Raw genomic sequence first — 23532 nt, 5'->3', positions numbered from 1 at the left:
GTGCGGTGGAGTGATGGTGGTGGCGGTGCCGGTGGCCGGAAAGATGACGAAGGTGACTAAGAAGAAATTGAAGATGATTGTTAAAGTTGAAAATCATCTTTGGAGATGAATTTCAAAGAAACACCAAAAACCATTTTTTTGAAAACTCATGTCCAAGATAGAAACAACACCAAACATCATGTATAATATTGTTTTCATCAAGGTAATTTTCAGGTGAAATCTAACTCGTTAGACGGATTTGCTTGGAAAAATAAAGCGGTAGGTGAGAACAATTACAAGTGTCAGAATATGATTGGTAGATGAAATTTCACGGCGGTTTTCCCAATCTCACGTGGGAGACGGAGTTCAGTGGGTTATATTTGGAATTTTGATTTTTGATGGATCATTTTGGGATCACTTTGAAAATTTTCCCTTAATATTATTCAGCGAAGTCCACCTGTGGAAATTACCATTGTCCTTTAGGTGGGTGTAGGACCTACCTCTTCACAACTAAAAAGAAAGAACTACAACTCTTGATGCACAACTTTAACCACAACGCAAACTACGGCTATCTTACATGTTTTGCTGGAGCACTTTTGGATAACTTTGAAGCATATAGTACAATTATTCAATGCATCTTTCAAGTCCACGTGCGTGCGGCGTTTGAAGCCTATATTTGTTTTAGATTAATTCAAAATGAACTTTATGTTGGGTATTATTTAGTAAATGATTATGCATTACCTGTTTTATCTCAACTTAATTGAGAATACAAACACCAATCTGGCCTACATCAACAGTGATTACACAAACCAAAATGTTCAAGATTACATGATACAACAAGATGCACGTTGCACACATCTACCACCACCAACAATAACTCTCATTAGCGACCGTCAAAATCCAGGATTTCGTGACTCTTATATTTTATTCCGACACACTGGAAAACAAACTTATTACTTACTTTTTCTTGAATAAGTAATGTGTGACCATCCATTCTTCTCCATCATTGTACCCAAATAATTCTGCAACTGATATAAAAAATGTTCTCCAATATACAGTCCATTTGACTGCTGAGTCTTTCCCATAAGTTGACTCCATTATTGGCTTTATCGCCTTTATGTTCTTATCCATTCTCTTTAACCACTCTTCACTACAAATACAACATAGAATGCACACAAAATATAATAATAATAACTATATAACATGGTTGACAAGTTTGAAAACGGCTACGGTTATAGTTTACCTCGTTTGTGCATAATGCTTTCCATTCACAAGCCAGTGGTCAACTACCGAGACGTCATCCTACCATAAGAAGAGGTTGGTTAACCATCCGTAAATACTTTTTTTTCTTCATTATATTAAAAAATTTATACAATAATTAACGAATTTTAAATGATAAACTACATTACTATCGTATATTTATTCTTTTAATAATAAATTAGAAGGTAGTAATATTAAACTATATTTTTTTTTAAATTATATTAATCATTCATTTAACTAAAAAAAGGATCCAGTTACAACAGGCAGGTTAAGCAGGTAACAAGCTGTGCTACCACCAAAACATGATAACAAAGGATTATTAATCAATTAATTTACTTATGATGCAGAATATCCTCACCTGAAAATAAAGAAGAAGATTTGATGAAGGCATTGTACCTCCACTGAAAAAGTACCTAGTTATCCAATCATCTTCATTGACGTCCTGTATGAGTACCAAAGTTTCATTAACATAACATAATAGATTCACCTCCTGTTAATAAAAATTATGGCAATTTCATATATTGATCAAAAAACTTAACTAATATCATATATACTCAAGAAACAAACTCAATATAAAATCCACTCGTTTAAAACTTTTAAAATTTCATATTTATCAGTTTGTGTAACAGAATACAAAACATGATGGTTATACCCTTCTCATTCTCCTTACACTTCTCATAGCCTTAATCCTTAAAAAAGGCAAGGGTATGAATGCCATAGGTATGAAAATGGGTATATTTGATCATTTGATGTTATAATATACTAAAGAACATGATTCATGTCTCCTTGATAAGATTATTGCAATTTTATATATGCATAGGATCATATTTACTAAAACAAAATATCAATAAAAAAATATACCTTTTTGAAACAATTAAAATTCCATACTTACCGGCTTCAATAACAAAATTCAAAATAAGATGATTATTCAAATTTACCGGGTTCTATAACAAAATTCAAAATAGGACGATTATAACATTCTCTTGTCTTTACACTTTAAACTCACATAACCTAGATCCTTAGGTAAGGGGAAGGTATAAATGTTGTTAATATGAAAATGGATATATCGGAAATAAGAGTTGAATATGAATATGGTCCTTTTGGTTAAGTTCAAGTCACACTAAATCAATAGCAAAGGTAGTTTAGTCATTTGCATAAAACTAACAGAATATATAACGGAAGTTAGTGTTAGGCTCCAAACTTGCAACTTTTGAAGCTTGGACCAAATAGGTGTGACATGAGCCAAACCATAGAGACCTTTATGTAATTAACTCTTGATATTATGATTTTTGGTTAGATAAATATGACACTATTCCTGTTATGATAAGGATATAAGTAAATATACATACCTCAAAATGGTAAGCATATGTTTTATGGCAAAAGTAATGAACAAACAGAAAACCATCCGATTTCATCCATTTGGATATCTTCTTGAGAAGATCTTTGTAGTTTTTCATATGCTGCAATAATCAAGAAAACGAACAAGACTAAAAATAAGCATGATAATTTACAATTTTTATGAAATGTTTCTCATTTCTTATACCTCAAACATTTCAATGGAAAATATTCGGTCATATGATTCTTCCATTTCAAATGTGCTAATATCTGCAACTATTATCTCCACATTCTCTAGACCAAGTTTCCTATATATAAATACACATTATTGTTACAATTAAGTTACAGGTAAAGTAAAATAGAATTAATGTATATGTAGCCTGTTTTTAAGTATTTATAGGTTTTGATCAATGTCACATAACTATAAAAACAATTTTGGAGGCCACCAAGTATCAGTTTTGTTTCCTCTGCTGCTGAATAAATAATAACTAACAGAGCATTTAAAGCTTCACATCTAGAGTTGTAAAAATGACAAAAATGGTCCGGAAATTAATCAAAATAATTAACTCTAGATAGACTGAAGAAACATTTTTAAGTAGACTCAAGGGCAATTTGTCATTGTTCAATATTCAGCCAGAATCCACCTAACCAGAACCAGATTGATACTTGGGTTGCCTATAACGTTGCCAGTTTCATGAAAACTTTTGATACTTTGGTGGCCTATAGCTAAAAATCGCAGTCATATTCCAAAGTGTATTTCTAACGCATAAAACCTCCTAAAATCATTTAATTCAAAAGAAACAGATTAATATTGAAACTTCGAAATAATTTAGTTATTTGTAGTCATGTCTGACATATCAATTATTCATCAAAAAACATCAGTCACTTGGTCACCTCTAAATAACTTGAAGAAACACTAATTGACCCCGGGCAGATTACGGATAATCTGGGGGTTAAATAGATGTTTCCCACGAGGGGTTAGGTCCGGCAAAGATGGTTCTTCTGATGACCTGCAAAACAGACACCGTGAGCTCGTCACTGAGAAGGGGGGGGGGGGGTTCCTCCTTGTGACCACCCTCCGGCGTGAGAATCAGACTAGATTGCTCTGAATGTGTATATTGAGAGAAATAGCTAGTGAAGGTAAAATACAAGATGATCATACCGTTCCAAGGTGTTGGAGTATTTATAGCCGAAGGTAGGTTTCCAAGCAGGTACAGCCAGCTGTATAATATTCCTGTTCTACCAACTACGAGCTACGCACGTGCCATGCTGGTTGGTGGGTAGGCAGCGGCTGATAGTGACCAGGCCGGCTGTGTACTATTCCTTTTCCACCAACTGCAGGCTATGTGCGTGCCACGACAAGGGTTGGTGAGTAGGCAGCGGCTAATAGTGACAAACAGTACTAGAGCATGCTCCTCGTACTGTTTGTCGGTGAGCTGTCACCCTGTGATTGGTTCATGGGCTGCTTTGGTCAGATCTTGTCTATTTTGTCCATACCTTGGCAGGTATAGTACAAAAGATCTTCCAGAAGCATACGGACTGGCTCATTTGGGCGGGAGTGTTCCCGCCTTGCTCATTCCTTCAGGTGACACTGAATTATTGAGTGCCTTGTGCGTGTAGCCTTGCTATTAGTGCGGGTAGCCTTCCCTGATGGCTTGTATCCGCAACTGCGGGGACAGGCGGGGTACTTCACCATTGGGAGGCTTTTCCTGCGGGAACAGCTGGCGTACTGCGCGTAACGTCTTCATCTCTGAGCATGGTGGGTCCTGCGGAACCAGTTGGTCCTTGCGCAGACGTCCCTCTTCAAGGTGTCTTGCGGGTCCAACTGGGCTCTGCTGGGACTTACCTCTTCAAGTCCCCCCAGTCCAATGTTCTTCTCATGAATTGTTAGTGAGGTGAACTTTTGGACTTGAGCAAGAGGTTTTGAAAAGGGTTTTTGTAGTTAAAGGTTTTCCGTGGGGATTCTTCCCGCGGTTTTCCTAATGTCACGCAGAAATTCCCGACTTTTCTGCTTGATCTTTGGGTCTGATGCGGGTGTGTAACCTCCTCGCAAGTCAGGAGCGTTGAGTTTCACTTGTAGATTCTCCACGAGGTTTTGGTAGTTTTAAACATAGTGATCAATTATGTTAAAAGAACCAATTCCATCCTAGAGCTTCAAACAATCTAGTTCTCAACGTTCCCGCTATGCGGGGATGTTATTTCCCTTTCCGCAAGTATGGCACAGAAGATCCTTCTTGGTTTCAATTCCCTGCGAGTGCTGAGTATGTGAAGGGTTTCGCCTTGACACTTTACCCGCACTCGTCTTATAGTTATCTTACTTCCAAGGTATTCTTGGCGTCCATTCCCTGCGAGTGCTAAGTATGTGAAGGGTTTTGCCTTGACACTGTACTCGCACCTGTCTTATAGTTACTTGGTTGCCAAGGTAAGGGGTGTAGTCCCGCTTACTTTTGAATCTTTTTGAATCTTTTTGAAATTCGAAGAGTTGGTGAAAGGATAAGAACAGTCCAAACTGTTGAAACGTCGTCCGACGGTTTCTTCTGACAGTGTCAGGACGTGCAGGAAGTTATGGCGACGTGACAGTATATGGTCATTCCAGACGCTTTTTCAGGCGCGTGGGCGCGATTTTTCGGGCGCGTGGGTGCGGATTTTACGGCGCGCGTCCCGTCAACAGTTGTTGCCAGCTTGCTTTTTCCACGTGTCATATTTTCATTGCACCAGCTCTTCTCTCTCTCCTCCGCATTAAATTCATCGCATTCATTGCGATGAGTATATAAAGGGGGAGAGGGTTCATCTTAATCCACACTTTCACTTCTCTTCTTCCTCTAAGCGATTTCCGGCGAATACTCAAAACTTTCTGTCGAGCATTCTCCTGAAATCGTTCTTACCACCAAAACATGTCTTCTGCTAACGATCTTGAAGCTACCGTCGAGGAGTCCGACTTGTATGTCGAGAACCCGACGTCTACGTCCGATAAGGACGATAAGAGCACTGCTGGAGAATGCCAGTGTGCTCTTCTCATCGAGCTTTACCGGTACATCGTCCGGAAGTTCATGCTCGAGCCGTTCGAGCCTGAGTTTCCGGAGCCACACCAGACGGTGTACGATGCACCCAAGGGCAAAATAGGGGTATATGCCGCTATCTTCGTCTATGGGAATCTTAGGTTCCCATTGACGAAGTTTGTATACCGTGTTCTGGATAGACACGGTGTGCACCTGGCGGAGGTACACCCAATGGCGATCGCCAAGATCCGCCATTTTGAGTGGGTGTGCCTCATTCTTGGTGTGGATCCCCACGTCGACCGCCTGATGACCTTCTACTCCTGGAGGTGCATCCAAGGCTGGTACACTCTGGTCACCCGGATCAAGGGTTTGAAGATCTGCGCTACCGAGCGCAGTCTTCGATCTTGGAAGCGGGAGTTCTTTTACATCTCTGCCCGTGTCGTCCCTATAGCGATGACATTTAAGAACGGGAGAGCTCTTCCCAGCCTTCACGCCTCCAACTACCAGGAGGCGGAATGGTTCTCCAAGATTTCCCGGATCCAGACTCCGGTTTACCGCTTTCCGGAGTCCGGGATGGTGATGCTCGGTATGAGCAGAGTGTGGAAGGATGCTGGGGCGGATGCGCCACAGATTCCCATCGTACTTGAATACGGTTTGAATTTTATCCCTTACGGTATGCTCCGTCTTCTTTGTTGATTTAAGGTTTTTTCTAACTGTTTCTTTTTATTTCAGAGGGAAACGACTTGCAGTCCCTCCTGCATCCGCGGGAAGCTGACGGTCCCGCTCGGTTGGGTACTCGCGCTCTTGACGAGAACGAGTTGCCCATCCTTGCACAGACTGCGGATCGGTTTGTGGAGGCCTACCCGCCAGGCCACGAAATACTGAGCGCCACGCGGCCAGGTAAAAGACTATTTAACCCTCGCCCTCTGAATGCTGAAACCTCTGCCGGAATTCCTCTAATCTTGTCATCTTCTGATGAGGAATCCGCAGATGGTCATTTTCTTGCGTGGAAGAAGAAGGCCGCTGGCGGGAAGGGCAAGGCGAAGGTAGCCTCCACCGCCGACCAGGTAAACCGGTCAGAGTCGGAGACCGAGAGTGAAGAGGCGGCGGGGAACCCAGGTGGTGTTGAGACCACTGCTCCGGAGGTTGAAACGGTTGTCACCTCCGAGCAGCCCAGGACGACGACGGTGACCGGTACGAAGAGGCCGGCTCCATCGGGTTCTTCCCCGCCTGTTCGCACCTTCAAGCTCAAAAGGACCCGTAAGTGTACATATCTTTAACTTCATATCTTTCCGCGATTATACTTATATATCGTCTTCGTGCAGGCGTGGATGCTATGGCATTCCAGAGTGGAGCGGGAGGGAGCAGCTCTGGACCCATGAAGGTAGGTTTGGTCAACCTACCCGAGGCGATGACCCAAGCGGCTACACCTGCTTCCAGTACTGGTTCAGTTGCTCATCCCGTTGAGCCAACTGTTCTAGCTGTAACATTATCCCCGCCCGCCGTCAGTGCCATTTTTACAGAATCCATCACTGAGCCGGCGGTGATTTCTCTTGCGGGTTCTTCCGCAGCCGCGGCCACGGTTGTGAGTTCACCTCCGGTGAGTTCACCTCCGTTGGTCTCCACCGCGGCAGCCTCCATCATGCCTCCTCCGGCGTCGGCGACTACGGCCGGTCCTTCAGGTACGTCCGGGGTTGGGGCGTCAAGCCAATCTTTGCCTCCTTCCCATCTGCCTGACCTTTTGGATGGATATCCGTTAGGTTCGGGTGATGGGTATGGCGGCTATAGGCCTGTCGTCGACCCTACAGGTGCGTAGGGTTATTTTGGCCTTTTAATTTTTTTTTTTCGTTTATCATCTTTTCCTAACTGCTTTTTGCTTTTGCAGTGTCGGATTCCAATGAAGTGTATGTTCCACGATGGAACATCCGCCGAGGAACAACCCTTCGGACACCTGTAGAATGCGTCGAGTGGGCACGCCACGCCGCCCCAAGTGGGGCGCGGGGGGAAGCAATGTCAAGCTACCAGGAGGGTAGGTTGACAAATGAGCTCCGCATTCTCGTAGCCCGGATGCAGCCGCGCGTCGAGCTGCTTAGTCGTGAAAACGACAAGTTAAAGGCAGCTCGTATCTAAGAAGTAGCTCAGGCGCGGGCTGTCCGGGAGGAGAACAGGAGGCTCTCCGCCGTTGCTGCGGAGAAGGAGAAGGCCTTCAAGGCCCTCGAGGTTGAAGTTCAGGCTCATCTCGGGGCCTGTTCCAAGGCCGCCCAAGCTGTTAATGAACAGCTTTGGTTGGCTAAGGAAACTGCACGGAACACAACCGAGAGGGACACCAAGGCTGAAGCTGCTGCTGAGCCTCTACGCATCGAGAATGAGGAACTTAAAGCCAAATTAGAGAGGCTCCAGCAGGCTCATGATGCCTTGGCCATGGAAGATGCCAAGAAGCTCCAAGAAATCTTGGACCAGAGGGGGGTGCTTGACCACACTGAGCGTAAGCTAAAGGGCGTCGAAGAGGCTGCAGCCAAAGATGTGTTGCTTGCCAACCTTACAAAGAAAGAAGCCGAACGCGCCCGTAATGAAGCTCAAGCTGCCCTCCAGGAGGCTCTGGTTACCAATGAATGGCTTCTCCGAGAAGCGTTGTGTCAGGTATGCGCAGTTTCACAATTTCTTTACGCTTTACCTTAGAAGAGTTTTTGATATACTTCTGTTTTGTAGGTTGTGCATCGGGTGTTCACGAACACATCATATGACGATGCGATGAGCGCAGCCCTCAACGCTTCTCATGAGGATGGGGAAAAGGCTGGCTTCCTGCTTGGTCTAGGGTTTGTTGAACAAGGCATTCCGCCTTCCAACTTCCCTCTTTACAATGTGGATACTGAAGCTGTGTATGACCAAGCAGTGAATCAGTATGCCGCCTTCCCGCATCCGGTGGTGGAGAAGGTAAACGAGATTGCTGCTGCTGATGATGGGCTAGCTATCCTCAAAGCTTTCCTTGAACCGCCACACTCTACTGATGGTGCGGGTCCAAGTGGGAGTGGTCCTGAAGCTTGATACTTTAGATCCCTTTCCACCCTTATAGATTTTTATGTTTGTAGACTTCTAATCTTGTATGCGGGTATGTACCCAGCAATTCTTGTAATGTTTGAATGTTGATGGAATAAAAATTATTTGTTAATGCCTTGCCTTGTTTATTTCGCTCATATTTTGTTTTAACTTAGCAATTTCTTTAGTACTTAGATAAGTTAACTTTTCAACGTGGCAGATAATAAGTTAAAGTTTTACCTATATCTGACCTGCGTGGAAGTTTTCCTCATCTTTTCCTTTGAAATCTTCTAAGTGTTTTGAATAAGTTAACCTTTCGACGCGCGGTTGCCAATAGGTCAATGTTCAGTTTCCTCTATCATGATTGTGCGGGTAGGACCGTCACTTTCATTTATTGGGATGACCAACCTTCACCTATAGCTGACCTGCGTGAAGGTTTTCCTTAGAAATTTTTACCGTTTTATGTGTTTATGCGGGTTTTGCCGCCTTCCACACGCAACGACTTACTTCTTCCCATATTTATGCGGTGAATACCGGCATATCAGCGTGGGAAGTTCATAAGTATAAAGGTAAGGCTATCAACACAATGTGAAAGGAGAATCATTTCCATTAGAAGTGGCTCTAGGCCTTTACAAGTTTGGTATTGATCTACATGTAACATTTGCGTAATTGAGCTCCGTTCCATGTTCTTGGGATAGGAGTGCCATCGAGCCTTTCGAGCCGGTACGCGCATTTTCCCAAAACTTCTTTGATAATGTACGGTCCTTCCCAGACCGGTGCCAGTTTTCCCGGGCGCTCTTGGTTTGAAGCCTCGTTGTTACGCAATATGTAGTCTCCTACATTGAAGTTGCAGAGTTTTACCCGCGTGTTGTAGTACTTTTGCATTTGTCGCTTGTAGTTTTCTTCACGCGCTGCGGCTAAGTCTCCGCGTTCCTCGGTTAGCATAAGGTCTAACCGTCTTTCCGCATCATTGTCTTCTTGCTGAATCAAGACCCTTGGTGAGGGCAAACCAATTTCGACTGGGACCATGGCTTCAGTGCCATAAGTGAGGCTGAACGGGGTTTCTCCCGTACTGGCCTTTTTCAGCGTTCTGTTTGCCCAAAGGACGTGTGGAACTTCGTCTACCCAGCCGGATCTGTGTTCCCGGAGTCTTTTCTTTATGCCTTTGACGATGCTTTTATTTGCTCTTTCCACCTCACCGTTACCTTGCGGGTGTGCCACTGAGGTAAAGGTGTGGGTGATTTGAAGTTCTTATAGCCACTTTTGTAGCTTCTTGTCAGCAAAGTTGGTGCCGTTATCACTCACCAAAGTCTGTGGAAGTCCAAAACGACAAATAATAAATTCCCAAATAAATTTTTTAATATGTTTTGCAGTTGTTTGGGCTAAGGGTTTTGCTTCTATCCACTTGGTGAAGTAGTCGATGGCTACCACTAGGAACTGAACGTTTCCTGTTGCTGTAGGAAATGGGCCTGTCACATCGATGGCCCACTTCTGAAATGGCCATGAAGAGGTGACTGGAACAAGTTCATTCTTCGGGCGATGCGTGTTGAGTGCGTAGAGCTGGCAAGACCTACACTTTCTGATGTATGCCAGCGCATCCGTATGCATCCCCGGCCAAAAGTATCCCGCGTTGTTTAGCTTAGCTACAACAGCGCGTGGACCTGCGTGTACTCCACAGATGCCTTCGTGTACTTCCCTTAGGAGGTAGTCGGCATCTTGGTTGCCCACGCATCTTAAGAGTGGGTCAAGAAAGTTACGTCTGTAAAGGATGTCATCGATGAGTTGATAGTTTAATGCTTTACAACGTATTTTTCTTGCCTGTGTTTTTGATTCTGGTAGTATACCCGCTGCAAGGTAATTTATTATTGGTGTCATCCACGTTTCTGTACCGGTTTGGATGACACAAATTTCCTTGTGCGGGACTGATGGTGCTTCAAGGAGTTCAATGCGGATGTCCTTTCCCAAATGGGTGAAGGCTAATGATGCAAGCTTGCTTAACGCATCCGCAGATTTGTTTTCGCTACGCCTGACGTGTATGACTTTACAATCATTAAAATCGCGCATAAGGGTTTTTGCTTGTGCGAGGTACAGGGTCATTGTGTCGTTCACGGCCGTGTACGTTCCGTTTATCTGGTTGGCTACTAACATGGAATCCACGTGGGCTTCCAAGTTTTTCACTCCCATTTTACGCGCAATTCTCAGCCCTGCCAAGAATGCTTCATACTCGGCTTCGTTATTCGTACTTGGAAAATCCAGCCGAATAGCGTAAGTGTATTCTTGGCCTGCTGGGTAGGTTAATTTCAACCCTGCGCCCGAACCCTCGTAGCTGGCTGCTCCATCAGTGTAGAGTCGCCAGACATCATTGATGTCCTGTGCTGGGGAGGGTTGAGCCTCCTCCTGGCACTCTTTCTCCCGCGAAGCGGGGACTTCTGTAATAAAGTCGGCTAGGACTTGGCCTTTCATAGCTGGTCTTGGCTTGTACTTTATCGCATATTCCCCCAACTCGATTGCCCATTTGGCTAGACGTCCCGATAATTCGGGTTTGCCTAGAACGTTTGCGAGTTTGAAGTTGGTGAGAATGGTGATTGGGTGACCCTGGAAATATCGTCTTAGTCTGCGTGAAGCTTGTACAAGTGCTAAGACTAATTTTTCCAGGGTGGAGTACCGGGTTTCTACGTCTGTTAGGACACGGCTAACATAGTAAATAGGCATCTGGATACATTTCCGCTCTACTAGCAGGACTGCCCCGGTTGCTCTCTCTGTGGCAGAAAAATATATGATTAATTCCTCCCCCGCTTTTGGTGCCGTGAGCGTTGGGAGTTCGATCAAGCGTGACCGAATTTCCTGAAAAGCTGCTTCCGCTTCTGGTGTCCAGCGGAAGTGCGTTTTCTTTAAACAGTTTCTTAATGTTGACACGAATGGGAACGACCTATCCGCATGGTTTGACAAAAAGCGGTTAAGTGCGACTAGGCGTCCATTCAGTGTCTGGGCTTGCTTGATGGTAGTAGGTGATTCCATTTTGATAATGGCTTCGACCTTTTCAGGGTTCGCTCTGAAGCCATCTTTAGTAACAGTGACTCCCAAGAACTTCCCTTCTTCCATCCCAAAGGAACACTTGCTCGGGTTGAGTTTCATGTTTATCTTCCTGAGCGTGTTGAAAGTTTCTTCGATGTCTTTCAACATCGCTTCTGGCTCAGGGCTTTTGATGACCAAATCATCCATGTAGACTTCCAAGTTTCTCCCAATTTGGGCATGAAACTCTTTGTCCATCAGGCGTTGATATGTGGACCCTGCATTCTGAAGTCCAAATGGCATCATTTGATAACAAAATGTGCCATCGGGCGTCCGAAATGCGGTTTTGTCCTGATCATCTACAGCCATGTGGATTTGATGATACCCCTTATATGCGTCAAGGAAGCATTTAAGGCGAAACGGTGCTAATGAATCCACTTTGAGGTCAATTTCGGGTAACGGGTAACAATCTTTGGGGCATGCTTTGTTTAAATCTTTGAAATCTATACACATGCGCCATTGTTTGTTAGCCTTCGGTACCATAACGGGATTTGCAACCCATGTTTGATATTTACTAACGCGTACGATGCCCGCGTCAAGGAGTTCCTTGACTTGGGTTCTACACGCGTTAGCCTGTTCCGCCCCCATTACTCTGCGCTTTTGTATGACTGGCGTAAAAGCCGGGTCACACTTGAGCTTATGCTCTGCTTTACTTCGAGGTACACCAGTCATGTCAGCTGGTGTCCACGCGAAGATGTCAGCGTTTCTCTGTAGTAAGCGTTTGAGTAAGGTGCGCGTTGGATCAACGATTGTTGGGCCAATTGTAACAGCCTGGTCAGGGTATTTGCCATTGAGGGCCCATTTTTCTAGTTCGGTGATGGTTGGTTTAGCCATCTTTGATTTGGGTTTAGATGAGTCGGATGCGATGCATACCTGGGGGATGCCGGTGATCATCGCTACACCCTCAGCAGTTGGCCATCCCATCATGCCATGGACTGAAGATACCACGGCGTTGAATCTTGCCATCCCGTCTCTCCCGAAGAGAATGTCGTATGTGTGATGTGGCTTCCTCATTACTACGAAGTCCACATCTTCTGTTCGGGAGTATTTTCCGTCTGTGAGAATGACGGGGAAAGATAGGATACCCAGGGGTGTGTTTGTGCTGCCGTCGAACCCTTCCATTGAGGCGTAAACCGTTTCCAGGCGTTCTTTGTCTTCGTCGTCTAGCTTGTCGAAGAACTGCCTGTACATAACCGTTGACGAGGCGCCGTTGTCAGCAAGAGTGCGGGAAGTTATGTAATGCCCCAGCTGGCTTTTGATGACGATAGGGCCTTCCTTGTTGGGTCCTCCTAGCACTCGCGGGAAGCGCACCTCAGCTTCCTTCCATTCGCATGGTTCTGTCGTTCGTCTTTTTCTTCCTCTGATGTTGCCATGAACCATGTGGATGCTGATGTCAACGGGCTTTCATCCGTTGCTTTTATACCGGTTATCATTCCTTCCTCCATTCTTGATTGATGCCACAAGGTGTGCAAGTCTTCCATCCTTGACTAATGTTTCAACAATATCCTTCAAGGATGTACACTCCTCTGTACTGTGACCCTTTGTCCCGTGGAAGTCACAGGATTTGCTCTGATCCGCATTAGGTCGTTGCCGGATCATTGGAGCTTTTGGCCATGGGAGTTTTTCGGTGGCAAATATCTCCGTGACGCTTTTGGTGAGTGGCGTCCACCGGTGTTTTCGGCTTGAAGGGTGTGTGTTATCCCTTCCGCCAACAAGAGGGCGAGAGCTGGATGAGGTGTCAAAGTTTACCCTTGACTGCCAAATACCTAGCTTCCTCTTTTTGTTCTGCCGGGCGATCCGAACATTGTTTTCTCTGGTCCTCTGCGTGTAGAGATGTGTACTCTGGGGAAGGTCCCTACCCAGTTGCTTCTCCGTCTAGGCAAAGCGCTTGGCCGCCGTCATGATGGCATCCCGTGTGGATGGCATGCCGTCCTTACCCGTCAACGTGCGGATAAGCTCTGGGTATTCGGCGCCCTGGATGAAAGCGGCGTGAACAAGATCTTCACTTATGTTGCCCAGACTCAGCTTTTGGTGAGTGGCGTCCACCGGTGTTTTCGGCTTGAAGGGTGTGTGTTATCCCTTCCGCCAACAAGAGGGCGAGAGCTGGATGAGGTGTCAAAGTTTACCCTTGACTGCCAAATACCTAGCTTCCTCTTTTTGTTCTGCCGGGCGATCCGAACATTGTTTTCTCTGGTCCTCTGCGTGTAGAGATGTGTACTCTGGGGAAGGTCCCTACCCAGTTGCTTCTCCGTCTAGGCAAAGCGCTTGGCCGCCGTCATGATGGCATCCCGTGTGGATGGCATGCCGTCCTTACCCGTCAACGTGCGGATAAGCTCTGGGTATTCGGCGCCCTGGATGAAAGCGGCGTGAACAAGATCTTCACTTATGTTGCCCAGACTCAGCTTTTTGGAGTTGAAGCGAGTGATGAAATCTAGTAAAGACTCATCTTCCTCTCTCACGCAGTTGAGGATCGTCCACTGCTCTTCAGTATATTTCCTCTGTTGACTGAAGTGTTGGCTGAACTTGTGTTGAAAGTCCGCCCAATCATAGATGTGGTTGACCGGTAGACGATCAAACCACGCCCTGGCCGCTCCAACCAACGTCATCTGGAACATATAACACCACGTGGGTTCCGTCCAGTTACTGACGGTTGCCCCCGCTATGAATCTGTTCAAGTGATCGTCTGGGCCGGATAGACCATCATAAGTGCCGATGTTGGACATCTGTTTGGCACTTCTCGGGGCGATTGCTTCCGCAATGTCCCTTGCAAACTTGGATGTTCCCGCATTTGCAGCAGTTGGTCTAAAGGTTTTGGAGAAGTCGCGTGGGTTTCCCCCCGCGTTCTTTGGTTTGAAGGTTTCTCCGAAATGCCTTCTTGGTTGGAAGTCCGTTTCTTTACGTTTCCCTTTCGCCCTATGGCGAGGGTTCGCGTCAGTGTCGGATTCCTCCCGATCATTGTCTGAATATTCGCACTCACTGTTCATGTTGAGCTGTTGTCGAGTGCTCCCGAACTCGTCAGCCCGTTGGAGTGAACGCAAGTGTTCATCCAACTCAGCTTGGAATTCCTTCTAACGTGCTTCGGCCCACGCCTTAACTTGATCGAGTGTTTGGCGAGGGAGCCTCGTCTGTTTCTCCAACTGGGCATCAGTGAACCCCAGTGAAATATTGTTTACTGCACTTGCCCCGGCTTGGGTAACCGGGGTAGTGTTCGTAAAATTTGTGTAACCGCCGGTGTTCCCCCCAGTAGCTGGGGTTGTGGTTACCGGGGTTTCTTGTTCACTTACTGGCCTTGGAACCGGAGTAACGTTAACCATTTTTTCAGAAGTTTTGAAAAAACTGAATTAGTTCTAGCTTTTATGCACGGATGGCGCCAATGAAGAAACACTAATTGACCCCGGGCAGATTACGGATAATCTGGGGGTTAAATAGATGTTTCCCACGAGGGGTTAGGTCCGGCAAAGATGGTTCTTCTGATGACCTGCAAAACAGACACCGTGAGCTCGTCACTGAGAAGGGGGGGGGTTCCTCCTTGTGACCACCCTCGGCGTGAGAATCAGACTAGATTGCTCTGAATGTGTATATTGAGAGAAATAGCTAGTGAAGGTAAAATACAAGATGATCATACCGTTCCAAGGTGCTGGAGTATTTATAGCCGAATGTAGGTTTCCAAGCAGGTACAGCCAGCTGTATAATATTCCTGTTCTACCAACTACGGGCTACGCACGTGCCATGCTGGTTGGTGGGTAGGCAGCGGCTGATAGTGACCAGGCCGGCTGTGTACTATTCCTTTTCCACCAACTGCAGGCTATGTGCGTGCCACGACAAGGGTTGGTGAGTAGGCAGCGGCTAATAGTGACAAACAGTACAGGAGCATGCTCCTCGTACTGTTTGTCGGTGAGCTGTCACCCTGTGATTGGTTCATGGGCTGCTTTGGTCAGATCTTGTCTATTTTGTCCATACCTTGGCAGGTATAGTACAAAAGATCTTCCAGAAGCATACGGACTGGCTCATTTGGGCGGGAGTGTTCCCGCCTTGCTCATTCCTTCAGGTGACACTGAATTATTGAGTGCCTTGTGCGTGTAGCCTTGCTATTAGTGCGAGTAGCCTTCCCTGATGGCTTGTATCCGCAACTGCGGGGACAGGCGGGGTACTTCACCTTTGGGAGGCTTTTCCTGCGGGAACAGCTGGCGTACTGCGCGTAAGGTCTTCATCTCTGAGCATGGTGGGTCCTGCGAAACCAGTTGGTCCTTGCGCAGACGTCCCTCTTCAAGGTGTCTTGCGGGTCCAACTGGGCTCTGCTGGGACCTACCTCTTCATAACTAGTATTTGCTTTTCAAGTCGATTATACAAATTAAATAAAATTCGTCTTGAGGGCTTACTCGCATTGCTCTTCGATATGTGCTTTTTGTGTAACCGAATTGCAGATCCCGGTGATTTTGCAATTACTATACTTTTGTGCAATGTATAAAGTTAAAGATCCCCAACCGCATCCAACATCAAGAACTGTGTGCCCATCTTGCAGTTGAGATTTCTCGCAGTAACTTTGTAGCATTGCCACCTCAGCATCCTCTAATGTGCTTGATTTGTCATTGAAATAGCAACAGCTGCAAAATATACGTAATGTAATATATCAATGAATTTTGTATCTTAACTAAACGTGTTCACGGATCCGATCCAAACTGCTTATAGTAAACCTAAACCGCAAATTTTATGTTAGGTTCTTCTTTTCTATTCTCGAAGCTTGAAAAATAACTAACATTCAAACTAACCGTTTTTTGCAGGGGAAAAAAGTGTATACATTAAAATATAAAAATACACTTTGGTTGACTTTTTGACTCCTTTGACCTGTTCAAAACTTTTTCATCCTAGCTAATATTTGGAGGGAAAAACTTTTAACTTTACCTATTTGACAAAAAAGATAACCGTAATTGACCTATTTATCCATTATTATTATTATTATTATTATTATTATTATTATTAACTTGGGATTGATATTTAAAATGATAAGAATGTTAGTAACTTAAGTTACCTATATTTGAAATTCTTGCCAAGCACAAGGTTGAAGAAAGAAGTAGGCAGCTCATAATGTTGAGCTTTCGCGTCTTCTGTCTTGACAGCAATCGGCATTTCTTTCAACGCTGCACAACAACATATTATTTCATAGATAAATATTTAATAATCGCATGAATGTAATAACAATGTTATTTCATAAAAGATAAATATAATCATTATTGCTAGTGTTTTGAGTGTAGTTAAACTCATATTGATTTAGGGGTCAATTGATCATTTTCAGATAAAACATTTTTAGATAAGTCACCTGTAAATTTCTAAATAATGCACATATTCAAACAAACGAAATAATTGCATATTTGATTATGATTTATGAATATGACTTGAGACAGAAGACAAATTTAGTGATTTCACATCACATACATATTCAAATGTGACACCAAACAGTCAAACAGCCCCTAAATTTATATATCTTTAACTACCAGATTTTATTCTAATATTAAAGATTAAGTCCCTCTACTTTCCAATTCTTCTCATTTCAAATAGGGTGATGCAAACTAGGGTTTCTAAACAGGTCATGTTCCGTGAGTTCGCAGGTCGTTGATACCAAACCTGAAAAACGTGTTAGACACGAACACGACATGGATTTTCATGAGCTGACATGAACACGGCCTGTTTAGCCGGAATTATCATTACGTTTTTTAGCGTTAGTATTACTATCATTATATTTATTGGCATATTAATACTTTAAAACTACAAATCCCAACAAAAAACACAAATGCATATAAAACAATTACGTTTACATTAAAGAAGTTAACGTCGTTCTCTCTTTTAACCTCTAAATTTTGCCTTATATGCCAATCATTTAAGTTATGACATAAGAACCTTCTTTTAAAAAATTAACGGGTTTGCGTGCAAACACACCACGTGACCCTCAACGGCTCAACCCAACATGTTTAGCTAAACGTGTTCGCAGATTTTACCTAAAACAACCTAAACCCACAAATTTCGTATAAGTTTCAATGTAGCATAGTCAAACGTGTTATTATATTATTATTATTATTACAACAAAAAAAAATTATATACGAATATATATAAAACAATTAAGTTTAAATTAAAAAACCGGATGTAAATTTCTCTTTTAACTATTATTTTTTTCATATAATTCAAATCATTTTAACTTGCAACTGAAAATAGGAGTGTGCGTGGTGCGATTCAATGTGGTTTTGGGCTAAAACCAAACAAAAAACCAAAACTTCGGTTTTTGGATTTTTGAAACCACTCGGTTTTTTGGGTTTTCATTTTGGTTTCGGTTTTGGCTTTTGCCATTGGAGCTTGAAAATTTTAGGGTGATAAGAAAGTTGGCCGAACATAATGAATCTAGATATAAATAATTTTATTAATTGTTAACTAATAGACTATAATATTTTGGCTTAAAGTATTTGAGTTACACATTTATTATATTCTTATGAATTACTTAAAATAAAACAATAAAATTTTAGAAATTCGGTTCAGTTCGGTTTTTTTTTATTTTTATTACATGCAAAACCAAAACCAAAAACATAAAACCAAACCGTCAGTTTTTGTTTTCTTGAACATCCCTAACTGAAAAACATGTTTCTTTTAAAATAATTATAAAAGATTAACCGGTCAACCAGAACCAAACCCATTTAGCTAAAATCGTCCAATGATTCAACCCGAAATTTACCCGAACCGATTTCAAAATTACAAATATTATCACAAACTAATGAAAGCAGAAACCATAACAAGCCACCAAAATTCAAAAGAATCAGGAACCAGATTATAAAGAAAGTAGTCAAGTGGATAATAATAATAATAATAATAATATCATACAATGCACGAAGTCGAGAAGATGTTGAAGCTGTAAGTGGGTGGTGGGTTTGAAGCAGGAGCGCAGGCGGGCGGCGAGGAGGAGGCGAGTGAGGCGGCGGATGACGGCATCTGGAAGGAGATTGCGTTCCAGTGACGTCATCATGACCTTCACTGTTGCATTGTACGGTGCTTGCAGTAAGCTGCTGCTCAATTTTTGGGAAAGAAGAAGATATGGTGAAGAAGAAGAAGATAAGAAGATTTGCTAGTATATTATAATAATAAGTAGATCAAGGCGGTTGAGTAACTGTATTATTACATTGTATTGTACGACGCCGTACTGACTAACCGAGCATCAAAATATAAAATAAAAAAAAAAATCACCAAAAATAACTGTCTTGTGTTATAAACGTGTAGGTAAAACATATGCATGTGATGGATGAAAATTTTTAACACTAATTATTTGTTTATATCTCTTAAATGGTTATTCCAATAATATATATATTTACCTCATGTAACATAAGAAGATGTACATCAACAAAGTTACTGATTTGTGTCTATTTTCCTATTCTCTTGTTTCTTTGTTAACTTCAAGTTTACATATTACTTTAATAATCTTACTATCATTAGGGCTAATATCATAACGTGTTTTCAGCACGACTCGTTTGTGTTTTTCAGTTATATATATATATATAAATTATATGTATAGATATAAAAATTATTTTGTTAGTAATAGAATAAATGAGATATAAATGATAAACTTGTTAATGATTGATACCTTTCATGTATATATATATATTAATTATAATGCATACAGGTAACCTTAAATTTTCCACATGAGACGCCGTAATATTTATTGTTGCTCCGGTAACAACTCATTGCAAGGCGTTCAATAATCATTATTTCCAATCAATTATCAGTTACCTTAATTTAGATCTTAGGGACATTTATTTGCGAACCTTCAATGACAATTAATAGCAATCAATTATCGGTTTTCTATTTAGCATCCACGTCCTTCAATTTCCTTGAACTATTTTGTATTATTTGTATATATAGATAGATGAATTCCTCTATCGCCCAATGCACGCATCATCTGCAATAAGGTTCACCTACTTTGATCTCGATGTGCGTATCGCATGTATGCTTTACACCCAACCCAATTTTAGTTTTTAGGTTTTTGTGCGTATCGCATGTATGCTTTACCCATTCGTACTTATTTCCACTTGATATTCCTATTGAACGGAATTGATTACGACACAAATAAAAAAAGAATGGTGTTGATATTTGTAACAAAAATTGCTATGCTTTCTAGGGCACTGTTAGTGTTGCTTTGAAATTGTAAATTTGAAATCAATTAAGTGAAACCTAAGATTCTATTGTTGTGCAAAAAACTCTGGTTTATTGCTGATTGTTGTTAATAGATAGGCCTGATTTCTCAATTTGAGGTTTAAGATGTACTGTAATAAGGAAAAGACTCATTTGAACCTAGACCATTTGAATACGAGAAGTTCTATTGAATAAAACCAAATAATTGAAATGTGTATTCACATAGTAATTGTTGGGATTTTTCTGGTGTTCAATTAGTTTAATTCAATTCGTTCATGTGGAAATACCGACTCAAACTGTCGAGTCCTTTGAACCAAGATTACTTAGCCTACAACAATTATGAGACGTCACTTGGAGCAAATAAGTCAAATATGAAGCAGTCGCATTCTGATTTCTCTGGATTTTCAGAATTATTTATATTTATCGGTTGGCTACGTATAGGTTTTAAGGACATACTAAGTTGTGGTTTCAGTATATGGAGTTTTGCAGGAAAAGGGGATATGGACATATGAAGGTATACAATTTTAAATCTTTTAACCATTTACTTTTCTGTTGATATATGTAGTACTTGAAATAGGTTGAATTAGTGATGTGCTAAAAGTAGTCAAATATTTATTAACTAAAAATAAGCTAATCTAAACACTAAGTAATAATTCTAGACTCTTAAATTTAACTTAAACTACTAACCGGCAAGTGTACCGGTCGACTCTAGTACAGCTAAGTAAGTCCGGATATCGAACCCACGAGACTTTATAAATTACGTATACTAGCTAATTAGACTCGACTTACTGACACGACTATTTAATTAATAATGTTTGAGGGGGAATTTAATACTAATAATTAAAACTTAATAATAATTAACTAATGATTATTTTAATTAACTAATAATAAAACTAATAATAAAATATTAAAACTCTAAACCTAATTAATATAATAATAATAAAACATAATCATAACCTTAAACTAATTAATTAATTATTAAACCTTAATCCTAATTAATTTTAAACTAATAAACAATTAAAGACTTAGATTAATTCAGATGATGAAGATAACTACCTAGGCTAGAATCCCCAAAGTTACGGTTATTAATTAAATGAAAAACCCAGGTTAGACCATTGACAAAAAAACCCGAACAGGAACCTTGAACTTCAAGAAGACGCCTATGGATTTCTAACAAGTTTTAAGACTCACCAGTTTATTAATTAAACTTCCTTACGGTTATTTAATAACTTATGTCTAAGTATCTTTATGACGAAAACCTACCTTACAGCGCGGATTTCAAAGATAGTTGAGAAGACTTAATTAACTTAATAGACTAAGCTGACAATCAAATATTGACGGACTCCTTACGAAGAACTAAATCTAGTAATCCCGACAAGCAAAGATCTATCAATAGCCTATCACCTTACAGCTTTTTAGACTAGCAGCTCACTTTTATCTGTTTAATTGATTTTATTGTTTCTATGATTTTAATCGATATTAATCACAAACTAGTCAAGAACACACAGTAAATGACCTAACAAAACTCTATCCAATGAAACAATCAACAGGGGCAATGTGAAACAATAAATTCATGTAAACAAAACCAAGCAATCATACGCATTAATTAAATCGAACTCAACAGTTTACTTAGAACATAAAATCCATAACGAAACGAAATCCAAACAAAATCAAACCGAACTAAGGTTCATCACGACTTAGGTAGTTTATGGAATTTAGCCTAACATCATAAAGTCTAAATCAAACAAAACAAAGTAGCAAAACATGATAAACAAATAAGCAAACGAAAGATTAAAGGTGATAAAACCCGTAGTCTTCGCGTATATGTGTCTTGCACTTCACCACTTCGATCTAAGCCTCCAAGAACTTCAAGAACTCTCCAAAATCAGTAGCAAAGGGGTCTTGGGGCTGCTAAAATTGTTCCTAGGGTTCAGGTTATGATTAGGTTTAAGTTAAACATGTTTAAATACCTAAAACAAGGCCCAACATGAAGCAAAAACGAATTAAAAATCCAACAGCAGTCCCTAGGCGCCACACGACGGGCTTTGGCCTCCCCGATCGCGCGACGCGGCGTGCTCCACCAAGGGGGCCGATCAGACCGGCCCGGTGTGACCGGTTCTCTGTTATGGCTCCTTCCTGATGCGTTCCGGATCTCCTTTTTAGCTCGTTTTTCGTCCTCTTTAATCACGATCAACTCCCGGAACCTATGAAACATAAAAGTGTTAGTAGTATACAAATGTCGACTAAAAACGAACAAAAACTATTAAAATACTAATTAAAATATACACGGGAAACATAAACATTTAGCATTATATCAATTAGCCATACTAGAATGAGGTCACGAGTGAAGGATTAATATAAAAATTATAAACTTAGATAGTTAATAAATACTTAACGAGCCGGATTAGAGCTTTAGAAGTAGAGCTCTAAATTAGCTAAGCTTGAGCGTGGCTTGTATACACCCTTAATTAGTATGTACTTTAAAGTTTTTTTTTTTAAGTTTCATTTTCATATCTAATTTGAATTATTTACTATGTTATTATTTGTTCATCTATCGGGTTTTGGCTCTAGTGATTATATTTCATCTAAAAGTACCATGAGTTTGGAATTTTGGATATATGCAGCTTCATGGGAATTTGATCACAACCTAAATGGTGCAGCTTTTTGTGCACTTAAGTAAAGTGATCTAAGATCTTGCCCTAATTTTGAAGCTCTAAGGGTCGAGTATCTTTGAATGGTGCTCGCATATCTAAAACAGCTAATTTCACGCAGAGGGCTCTTGGAGAAGATGCGGTCCCATTGGTTCCTGATCTTTCTGAAGATAAACAATGGCGAGATGAAAACAAATATCAAACAAGCCGACACTTATATAATCGTTTAGATAAGTGCCAACGGATTGTCTCATCTGTAGCAAATGAATGCTAAAATGCCCCACAGCTTTTTCCATACAAAGGCAGTTGTTTCGACCCTTTTGAAGCAAGAGGTGCATGCCTCCAATTGTGGCTCTGAAAACATACACCATCCATCAATAAAATTCTTTAAAAAATCAAAACTTTTTTAATTTCACCTCATAAAAAATCCCTATCTTGTTTTTGGTCTGACATTAGTCATCACTATTCTGGAAAGTGGAGATGATTTATGGCTTATTTTTAAAAATATCTGTGCTTGCAAAGAAGCCATTTTACCAAACAAATTGTTGTATTACTTTGTCTTAACTATAATGTAGGTTTATTGTGAGAAGACGCCTCAAGTTAACTGTAAGTGAACTTCAATACAGATTTCTAATTTATATATCATTATTGATAACCTTATTGTTTGATTTATGACAGGAAGATGATGTTATTATTTACTGGTGGTTTTTAAAATGACCTTTTGGCCCCCGATGCTTATTTTCATGAACTTGATATTGGATAATAGTATTATATCATATGATCAAGATGCTGATGCAATATGTTGTAGATCTAGATAGGTCACCAACTTTCATTTGGCTGTATTTTAATTTAATGCAAATAAAGATTCATTATATGTACAAGTAATCCTAGCCCACAATCACCAATTATTTACATTTTTATTGTTTGAAGCAACCAAAATAGTCATAAGGCACAAGAGTTGATGTAATACTTGTAAAATTATGTAATATAATTGATATTCGTACCATAAAGAACTAAATGCTTACCGATCGAAT

The 23532-nt window shown here is 41.3% G+C and overlaps 1 protein-coding gene across 1 annotated transcript; it reads right to left on the bottom strand.

Annotated features, from left to right (window-relative positions):
- Positions 1-901: 901 nt before the first annotated feature.
- Positions 902-18776, bottom strand: LOC143590300 ((S)-coclaurine N-methyltransferase-like). Its single transcript, XM_077070824.1, has 8 exons — positions 18546-18776; positions 16711-16819; positions 16061-16285; positions 2783-2882; positions 2589-2699; positions 1598-1681; positions 1223-1281; positions 902-1129 (listed from the first exon to the last, which is right to left on the bottom strand). The coding sequence occupies exons 1-8, from the start codon at positions 18685-18687 to the stop codon at positions 937-939; spliced, it is 1023 nt and encodes a 340-aa protein (XP_076926939.1). The 5' UTR covers positions 18688-18776; the 3' UTR covers positions 902-936.
- Positions 18777-23532: the final 4756 nt, after the last annotated feature.

Source organism: Bidens hawaiensis, unplaced genomic scaffold, assembly GCF_021521415.1.
Source record: "Bidens hawaiensis isolate Kalapana, Puna unplaced genomic scaffold, B.hawaiensis_p1.1 tig00001647_1, whole genome shotgun sequence".
NCBI classification, from domain to species: Eukaryota; Viridiplantae; Streptophyta; class Magnoliopsida; order Asterales; family Asteraceae; genus Bidens; species Bidens hawaiensis.
The sequence above is the reverse complement of the archived record's forward strand: the minus strand, read 5'-3'. Positions and strand labels throughout refer to the sequence as shown.